Consider the following 10,913-nt stretch of genomic DNA (forward strand, 5'->3'; position numbering starts at 1 on the left):
GATTCTATTTCACAATACTTCACTTTTCAGCATGTTTTGTCCTTAATTACACAATTTTTGGAAAACTTCCCAAAAGGTCACCTATCCCTATATTACTCCAAGTCAAGCACGCTTAACTGTGGAGTTCTGATGAGATAAGCTACCGAAAAGCAAATACATGTTGTTAGTATAGGTAGCACAAATTAATTCATATCATCATCAACTATACAATCTCAACTTATACTATCTTTGGATCTTTCTCATTTCGATGTGTCTAGACCGTTATAATATATAATAATATATATAATAATTATATTACTAATAATAATTATTATATTATATTTAATTAATCTTTATTTATATATATACTTACTTTTATAATTAACAATCTACTTATTTCTATTTAAAATTAATATTATGATACAATTTAAATTATCTATTATAAATTTAAAAGTTTAAATAATAATTTTTATATTTTAAAATGAGAAGGGTTATAATAACACTGGTATAACTTTTACTAAGTATTACACTATTCAATAACTTTATATTAAATGTGAATTTTGTAAATCCAACCGTTAGATTAAAAGTTCATATCACTTTATATGTTTATATCAAGTTTTGTTAAAATTGAACAACAACTTGAAGGTAATCAAAGTGCTCATATTTTAATATATTTTGAAATGTGTATATTACTTCAATTTTATTTTACAAGAATGAAGTATCAAATCATCTTGAATTTATATAAAATTTTGTATATATGATCTAAGAGTAAAAAACTTTCAATCTAACGGTTGAATTTATAAAATTCACATTTAATATAAAGTGATTGAGCGATGTAATACTTAGTAAAAGTTACACCTGTATTATTATAACACTTCTCTTTTAAAATATTATTTTTATAAATTAAATTTTAACATTTTAAATAAATTATTAATTAAATTAATATATTTATTCATCTTAAATCTAAGATATAAAATTCAAAATATGAATTTATCCTTGCTTTATTTTCTAATTATCAACCATTAATAAAATACTAATTTAAAATCTTATCAAGTTATATCATAATATTTTCACACCAAGTTTAAAACTAAATATTAGTTATAAAATATGTTAATTTGTGTTGGAATTTTATTTAAACATGAAACTTTAAAATAAACGTGCGAATAAAAAAAATTCCGTTAAAACAGTCACGTATCCTATTTGATAGAGAAAAAAGTAAGGAAACGCATTGTGATGTATTAAAAACTGATCAAAAAGAACAAGTAGGTGGTTTGCCCAATTAGTTAAGGGGGAAGACTTAAGATTTTCTCCACGTAAGTATGTGTGTGGATTCGAGCTCTACTGTCAACAATTTTAGCCTTTTTAAACAAAGAAGGTGTAATTGTAATAAAAAGGAGGTGTATATATCATAAGTTAAATACTATGAACATCTTTGAGTAAATTAAAATCAAAAGATAATAATTTTTTTAAATTACTAAAAAATATTTCATTTTATAATTGTTTCACAAATTCTTACTAATTTTTGTATAATTCAATTGCTTTTAAACAATGAAACTAGTACGATTATATCAATTGAATTGAATGATTAAACCTAACTTTTAAAATAACAATTGAAATAAAATAAGATTCATGAAAATAATTTCAAAATATATTAGGTGAATAATTTTTATATATAATAAAATTAAAGACAATTTAAAATAATCAATGGAGTTAATGTAATATTCATTTATAAATATTTAAATAAATTATAAGTAGCAAGGTATTATTTAATTGATGTTTAAAATAAAATATTTTATAATATCTAAATGAATTGATTTTTAAGATAAACTATTATATACATATTTAATTAATATAATTTTAAAATATATATGTATAATTAGATATATTTTAAATAAATATTTTTATATTAAAAATTAATTTATCATTAAATAAAATAAAAATATTTCAAAATATGGTTGTTGTTGAATGAGTTTCCCATGGTGATATCATATTCATATATAATAATAGAATCATGTCTCCTCAAAGAAGCGATATCTACCTCAAAGTAGTATGAGCATAATCGAAGATAGATGGAATAACGTATTTTAAATAATTGATCTCACGTGTTATTGGTGTATATATTTATATATCTAATTTATTTTATAATTTTTATTTATTAAACTAATGGAACACTAATTATATTTTATCAATTTTAGATTTGTTTGATAAATTTTTATTAATCCTTATATAAGCCAATTATTTTTAATTTAATGGAACTAACGTGTTTATATCAATTGAACTAGATGTCTAATTCAATTTTGAAAATAATAATGAAAATAGAACAAGATTTATGAAAAGAAGTTTATTTATCTTAACAAAATTAGAAAGCACAATAAATTATATATTTTCATATTATCTAATAATGTAATAAAATATTAAGCATGGTAAAAGAGAAATAAATTTCTCAAGAGAAAAATAAATTAATTTTCTAGATAAATTATTATTTAAATTAGTCTATTTTTTTTAAAAAAGATTCAATTAAAAAGATTATTATTTAATTTTCTTTTATAGCATTATGTTTCTCATTTTTTAATACATCATGATATATTAATTATCTATTTTAAATTATATAATTTGTATTATTTTAAAAAACAAATTAATTTTATTGGGAGGGTAATGATTTTATTTCTTATCATTAATATTTTTATCATTATAAAAATAATATTATATATTTTTATATTTGCTTTCATTTAAAAGAAATATATTTCTAAATTTTTTAAAAAATTTACATTTAGCGACCAATTTCAATTTGGTCACTAAAATTATTATAAATAATAATATTTTTATTTTTTTAGCGACTCATTTTAATTTGGTCGCTAAAATTATTATAAGTAGTACTATTTTTATTTTTTTAGCGACCGATTTTAATTTGATCGCTAAAATTATTATAAATAATAATATTTTATTTTTATTTTTTTAGCGATCGATTTTAATTTGGTCGCTAAAATTATTATAAATAATAATATTTTTATTTTTTTAGCAACCGATTTTAATTTGGTCGCTAAAATTATTATAAATAATAATATATTTATTTTTTAGCGACTGATTTTAATTTAGTCGCTAAAATTATTATAAATAATAATATATATTTTTATTTTTTAGCAACCGATTTTAATTTGGTTGCTAAAATTATTATAATTAATAATATTTTTATTTTTTTAGCGACCGATTTTAATTTGATCGCTAAAATTATTATAAATAATAATATTTTTTATTTTTTTAGCGACCGATTTTAACTTGGTCGCTAAAATTATTATAAATAATAATATTTTATTTTTTATTTTTTTAGCAACCAAAACTATTCCATCGCTATTTTAACCAAAAATTATTATTTTAGCAACCGATTTAACGATTGATTATTTGCCACTAAAAAATTCGGTCGCTAATTTGGTTACTAAATAAAATTTGCAACAAAATCATATTCGGTCGCTAATTATGTCGCTATTAGCGACGAAAAAAAATCGTTCGCTAATTTTGATGGCTAAATTGACTTTTTTTTTGTAGTGGTATAAAATTATGTTACTTTATATTCTATCATGACACATTTACAAGTTGTGAAATACAAAAATAATTGTAGAGACACTACAAGGAAATTGTTGTATAATGACACACATCTTATAGTGACACAATAAGAGTCACTAAAAACTACTTTTACCTACACAATAAATATAATATATGTTGGTATATTGTTAAAAGGTGTAGATATAAGCTATAGTGACACACAAATATGTTGTTAAATCTCATTCAAAATCAACACTAAAATTGTGTGTAGCTATATGACAAATAAATATATACTTACATATATTATACTTATACTAACACTTTTTGTATATCACTATATATAACATTTATTGTAGCGAGAAATTATTAAGTGATATAAAACTACTAAATTTTCATGATTTCCACCGAGGATCAATAGATCCATAACCCATTAAAAGGATTAATTTTTTTATTAATAAATTTAAATAAAATATTAAATTATAATTATTAAATACATCACATCGTTAATCTAACTTATGAATATTTTTTTTAAAATCAAAATTTATCAATAATATGAAATATGTATCAACTTTCTACCAATCTTTCAATATAAAATTTAACAACTAATTAAAATTCTCTTTCTTCTTGTCCGTTTAATTAAATTTATTTATTTTGACTAAGTTTATTTTTTTTGACTATCTACGTAACTGAAAGTGAAAGTGATTTATCAATTATTAATTAATTATAATAACTAAAATAAAAAATTCAATTATCTCAAATAAATTATTTATTTAATTTTTATATTTAAGTGGACTTATGTTAATTTTTTAGAGTTGTTGTAAAGATCATTTGAGTGTCTAAATTTCTTTATTTGTGTTTTCTTATTTTATCATAGTTTTTATATTAGTAAAGTTTTTAATGTGAATAGCTTCCATTCTTTTAAAAGAACTTAATTTTTATTTAATTAATATATATATTTTAATATGATATAAGAGAAAATGTTTTAAAGTAGAAAAGTGTCACACTAGTAATTTTGTATGTAATTTTGGCACCAAGTTTGAAGTGACCTGTGAGACCCCTCCTGCTTCTCTTTCTTCCCTCTCAACATTCTTCATTTCACTTCCTCTCTTCACTATTCTTCTCCTCCCTCTCTTTGCCTTTGGTTTTAATTTTCTCTGGACCCATTTGGTGTTGTAGGTGCTGAGTAGTGGTGTTGGAAGCTAGCTGAGGCGCGGACTCTCTCTTCTCCGTTCATCTTTCTCTTCTTCTCCTCCACTTCTCGGAACTCGGATTTCTTCTCCTCCGAGGTAAGGAAAGTTAGTTTTTCGCTTGGATTGGTTGAAAAGAGTTTAGAAACTCAAATGTTGGTTGTTTTTAGCTGATTGATGGTTGGATTGGAAGGAAATTTCGTTTTCGGGGTTTCGGGGAAAATGGAGAAAAATTTGGGTTTTTGAGTGTTGATGATTGCATGTTGAAAAAGGGATGAATTTTGAGTTGTTAGATGAAAATGTGGTGTTTTGGGTGGATTGCATGTGCTTGGATTGCTTGTTTTTGCAGGTTTTTGGTGAAATTTTTTGAAGTTAAGGGTTGCTGCTTGATGGTGCGCCGGGCGTAGTTCTTGGCACCGGGCGCGTGACCATTAGAGGGTTCCATTGGTCAAGCACGCCAGGCGCGAGGCTGGTTGCGCCGGGCGAGGTTGGAATGGAGGCCCCTGGATGGCTCACATCGGGCGTGGGGGAACCGCGCTGGGCGTGATATCAGACAGGGACTCACATTTTGGGGTTCTAGTATGGCGTCGGGCGTGATTATGTCTTGCCGAGCGTGGAGACTCCTTGGGACTCTCTACCAGGGGTGGCACCGGGCACAATTGGTATTGCGCCGGGCGTGATACCTTGGGGAGGTCTCTGCCTTACTTGTACCGAGCGCGGGTTTGGTACGCCAGGCATGGGAGATTCTTGAGAGTCTCTACCTTCTAGTACGCCAGGCGAAATTGGAATTGTGCCGAGCGCGTAAGAGCTTTGGAGCTCTCTGGTTGGTCTACGTTGGGCGCAACTATGATTGCGCCGGGCGCGGATGTGTTCTTTCTTGATAATGCTGATTAATGTTGTTAATGCTGTGTAATGCCGTATGATGTTTTAAGCCGTATTGATGTAAAGTTGAGCTGTATTGTGTGTTGTTTATGCTGTTAATGCTGCTATGTTGTGTTGTGTTGAATGCTGAATATAAACTATTGTAAGCCGTAAGGCTAAGCTGTTGTAGGTCGTAAGGCTGAGCTATTGTAGGAGATCTCCGAGCTGATATGCATGACGACGCATAAGTTGTTTGATGTTGTTTTTGCTTAATGATGTGAGCTATATATGTATAGTGTGTTGTGAAGCTGTGCTGTAGATGTATGCTGTGATGTGTTGTATGTTGATCCTGTTGAGGATGATGATGTGTTGTTAGCTGTAGCTGTTTATTCTTTCTATATATGATGATTCTTTTCACTAGCTTACCCTTGTCTGTTTCCATGTGGATTTGACTGCAATGATCATACTATGTATGGGAGCAGAACAGGGATAGGTTGAAGTCCTGTAGTAGGTCTGCAACTGGCAGATGGAGTTGATGTTTTTGTTGTTTTTGGCTACTTAGTGTAGCTATTTGGTTGATGTATTTTGTATATTGACATGTTGAACCCCAGGCTAGACCTATATGTATATATTTTATTTTTATATATGCATACTCTATTCTACGTGGTGTTGTGTTGTGGTGTGGAACGGCTAGGCGGGTCTTTACATGACTATTATGTATATACAATATATTTTTATAATATTTTATACTCCTTTTATTCCAAAATGACTATTGTTTTAATATTTAAAAAATTATAAAATAACTGATATTTTTAGTCTTCAATTGATATTATTTTTTCTAGTATAACTCCACATTAGTTACAAGAATCTTAATACATTTATCGAGAGAGTGACGTATTTTAGTAAAATTATATTAAAAATTAATAATTTATTGTTGTTCTTAACATGTGTGTAAAATCTTTGAAGTATTTTAGTCATTTTGAGATGGAGAAAGTATAAAGTTATGTTACTTTATATTCTATCATGATACATTTACAAGTTTTGAAATACAAAAATAATTGTAGATAAATTATTAAGTGATATAAAACTACTAAATTTTCATGATTTCCACCGAGGATCAATAGATCCATAACCCATTAAAAGGGATCAAATTTTTATTAACAAATTTAAATAAATATTAAATTATAATTATTAAATACATCACATCGTTAATCTAACTTATGAATATTATCTTTTAAATCATAAAATTCACCTAAAATATGTATCAACTTTCTACCAATCTTTCAATATAAAATTAAACAACTAATTAAAATTCTATCTTTCTTCTTGTCCGTTTAATTAAATTTATTTTTTTGACTAAGTTTATTCTTTTTTGACTATCTACGTAACTGAAAGTGATTTATCAATTATTAATTATAATAACTAAAATAAAAAAACATCAATTATCTCAAATAACTTATAAGATCAGTTAAAAAAAGAGTTAATTTTTTTTAAAATCATATATTTATTATAATAAAAATATATTTTATTATAATTTTTTCCCCAAACAATCGAGAAAGAAGGGGTCAATTAGGAATAACGTTATAAAAGATGATGTGCTAATTTTTCTATTTCTTTTAGATAAACAGTTGACTGTATCTTTTCAAACGTAAGTGCAAACGTAGCATAACCTCATAAAGGTCTTGAGCAGCCTACTCAATAGAATATGTCAAAACCAACCACAGCATATTTTCGAATTGTTTAAGGTTATGAGTTTATATAAAAGACCATGCATGCATGCACCTGTCCTATAGTCGACAACAATTGTGTTTTGGTGATTCAATTGGATCTGTGGAGCGATGTCGGTGGATGAGGTGGTTCTGTTGGATGCATGGGGCAGCATGTTTGGGATGAGGGCTAGGATTGCATTGGAAGAAAAGGGTGTTAAGTATGAACACAAGGAAGAGAATCTCAGCAACAAGAGCCCTTTGCTTCTGCAGATGAACCCTATTTACAAGCAAATTCCAGTTCTCATTCATAATGGCAAACCCATTTCTGAATCTGCCATTATTGTGCAGTACATTGATGAGGTTTGGAATCACAACACTCCAATCTTACCCTCTCATCCTTATGAAAGAGCTCAAGCCAGATTCTGGGTAGATTACATTGACAAAAAGGTACCTCACTACCTCCTTTAATGTTTTATCATCTCATTTCTATTTTTATTTCAGTTTATTATTTGTAGAAAATTGATTTGATTACATGCTTATTTATTTTCAAAAGTATTTTTTTCTTTGGGTAGGGAAAAGCATTTGAAAATAATTGACTTATATTGTTTGTTTGTCACCGTTGCTGACAATTACCTAAGAATTTTGAAACAAACTTGACTTAGTCCAACGCGTGAGGTGGTCATGTATGCACTTATACCTCAATTTACTTTCATTTATTTTATATTTATATATATTATTTATACTTTTGGCGCTATTAAAAGAATAATATTCAGCTAAAAATATTTATTTGACTAAAATAATTTTTCATCATCAACTAAAATATTTTCTTTCGCATAGATTAAAATCCTTGTTTGTGTTAATCTCATAAGTTTAGTATTAAGTCATTTATAAAATTAATCAAAATTAATCTGCTAATTAAAGCAAACATCTAAAACACTTCAGGGACGAACAAAAAAAAAACACTTAAATCTTGGGACTAGCTATTCCACCCTTTGAGGTGCCTCCAACGTAGCGAGGGGATTAGTCACTGCTATCGGCGGTGAATATTCCAGGGACGAACAAAAAAAAACATCTAAAAATATCCAAAAAAGTATGAGACAACATTTTTTTTACCCTTAAAAGACTAGAAAATAATAATATAATATTTCCTTCTATCACTTATAGCTTTAAGTTAATTATAAAGTATGCTATTAATTATATATGGTCAAATTCTAATAAGTCAAGACATAATTTATTCTGCTATGAAATTTAATTCTTCACTTATTATATTGCCCTAACCATGTTCTTAATCTTATCTCATAAAGCTTAAATTTGTGTAAAGAATTGACGGATTAATTGTATCTTCACTGTTAAAACAAATTTGCGAGGTAGTAACATATATCCAATATTGTAACACATTATATGTCACAAAAAATATTATTACATATACTGTGAATATAATATATATTGGTATAACACTTAAAAAATGTAGATATATATTATAGTAATACATAATATATATTGTTGAATTTTATTAAAAATTAATATTAAAATTATATGTTAATATAGTGAAATTGATTTTATGTTTATACATATCGTATCTGTATTAAATTTTTTTGTATGTCACTATATATATTATTTCTTGTATATATGTCATTATATATATTATTTCTTGTATATACTAATAATTAATTTTACAAGTATAAATAATATTTGTGATAATCAATGCAGGTGTATCCTACTTGGAACAAAATGTGGCGTTCTGAAGGAGAAGATCATGAGGCAGCAAAAAAGGAGTTGATCTCTATCTTTAAGCAACTAGAAGAGACATTGGGTGATAAAATCTTTTACGGGGGTGACACGTTTGGGTTTGTTGATGTTGGTCTCATCACTTTCTATTGTTGGTTTTATACTTTTGAGACATATGGCAATTTCAAAATGGAAGCAGAGTGCCCTAAACTCATTGCTTGGGCCAAGAGATGCATGCAGAGAGAAACTGTGTCCAAAATTATTCCTGATGAGAAGGAAGTGTATAATGCAGTTGTGGAAATGAAGAAGGAACTTGAATCGAAATAGAGGGATTTCATGGATCAGTTCAATAGATATATGGTATTAATAATATGGTCTTGTGTACTTTTATTTTGTATTTTGTGTTTTATGATTTGACATGTCTTCTCTATGCAATATTAAGTAAGGATGAATGTTTTAATGTTTATTTTATGTGAATTCATAATCAATACAAACTCACGTTTAGTCGGTATCTATTGTTTCCTTTATTAATTTTTTTTTTTCATAATTAAGAGTTATAATTCTCAACAATTTTAAATGTAAAGTAGTTTCTCTAATTACAGTTAATGTTTATATCTTTATGATTTATGAAAGAATATAAATATCCAATTACTTATATTAACGATTAGTAATTAATTAGCTCAGTTTATCGCAGTATAATTTTTTTTAATTAATCACGTTTAAGTTTTATGTTAATATATTGCACTTTTATGTTTTTTTTTTTATAATATACGTCAACTTGTATATATTTTTTTTATAGTAATTATGTTATTTGGTATACACTAAACTAATGTTATTAGACTTCATCTGATAGATAATTTGAATATCAGATCAATGGATTAAACGTTGAATTATTGAATTACCAATTGACCTAGCTACATGATTCAATCTTACATTAAAAGTTTAAAAATAATTGACAATATATAAAAGTTATGCTTCAAAAAAGATATTATAAATAGATAAAAATATATTATAAAATTTTCATGAACAAAGACATTAAAATTTTCAAGATAATAAACACTTATCAAATTAAAATTAGAACAACTGAACAACAACAAATAAAATAAAAAATCAAAAACTCATGCACCAACAAGTAACAACATAACAACCTACCACCCAATCCAACCAACAAGCATTAGACAAAATAAAAAATATTAAATTGTAGTTAACGACTCACGCAAATATGGCTGCATTGTGATGTGATGAAAGATGACAAATGTTGTTCATAGATGTTGAGAGCACAAAATAATCTAAACTCTTGATACATGCAAAACACTTTACTAAAGAATTTATTCACAGAATTTCACACAAGTCTCAGGAAATAACATGATCTTTTCAGTCTTAGATTGAAAAATGCAAAATTAACAAATTTTTAACCTAAAGAAAAGAGTAATGCTCATTGCATTTGACTCTTACTAATTTTTAATATTTATAAAAAAATAATAAATTGTAGCTATAATTAATTATAAGGGTGAGTAGATGAGTCCAACCCAAAATTGGAGTAGAAAAAAAAAAAAAGAAAAGAGAATGACATGTGGGTGGGTATTTGTTACCCAAACTTGACCAAAAAATATTAGTGAAGTATGCCTGTTAATTTGAGCCAACAAGCACTAAATGAAATTAATGGCCCATAGAAGTGATAGATTTAAGCTCTAATCCTAACTTTCACTCTCTAAAAGGTAATATAAACAGAAACTCAAACCTTAAGTCATCGCTTTCTTGCTTGTAATTGCATGTCACCCTCTCTTGGCACTTACTAATAGATCAATATGCTCACCTTATCAACAACCTCGCACCATTCCACTCTCTTAACTCACCTCTTTCTCTCATTACAAACCACCACCAAATGCCTTCATATATAACCTCTACG

At 26.8% G+C, this 10,913-nt stretch overlaps 1 protein-coding gene across 1 annotated transcript; it reads left to right on the plus strand.

Annotated features, from left to right (window-relative positions):
• Positions 1-7,332: 7,332 nt before the first annotated feature.
• LOC109801893 (glutathione S-transferase 3) lies at positions 7,333-9,515 on the plus strand. Its single transcript, XM_020363056.3, has 2 exons — positions 7,333-7,723; positions 8,987-9,515. Exons 1-2 carry the CDS (start codon positions 7,406-7,408, stop codon positions 9,329-9,331), a joined length of 663 nt encoding a protein of 220 aa, XP_020218645.1. The 5' UTR covers positions 7,333-7,405; the 3' UTR covers positions 9,332-9,515.
• Positions 9,516-10,913: the final 1,398 nt, after the last annotated feature.

The sequence above is a fragment of the Cajanus cajan genome, chromosome 10, assembly GCF_000230855.2.
Source record: "Cajanus cajan strain Asha chromosome 10, NIPB_CcT2T_4, whole genome shotgun sequence".
Taxonomy (NCBI): domain Eukaryota; kingdom Viridiplantae; phylum Streptophyta; class Magnoliopsida; order Fabales; family Fabaceae; genus Cajanus; species Cajanus cajan.

Bases quoted from the DNA above. Each gene is read 5' to 3' on its own strand.
- LOC109801893 (XM_020363056.3), top strand. From the start codon at position 7,406: ATGTCGGTGGATGAGGTGGTTCTGTTGGATGCATGGGGCAGCATGTTT. The intron at 7,724-8,986 runs GTACCTCACTAC...TAATCAATGCAG, and splicing joins TAGATTACATTGACAAAAAG to GTGTATCCTACTTGGAACAA.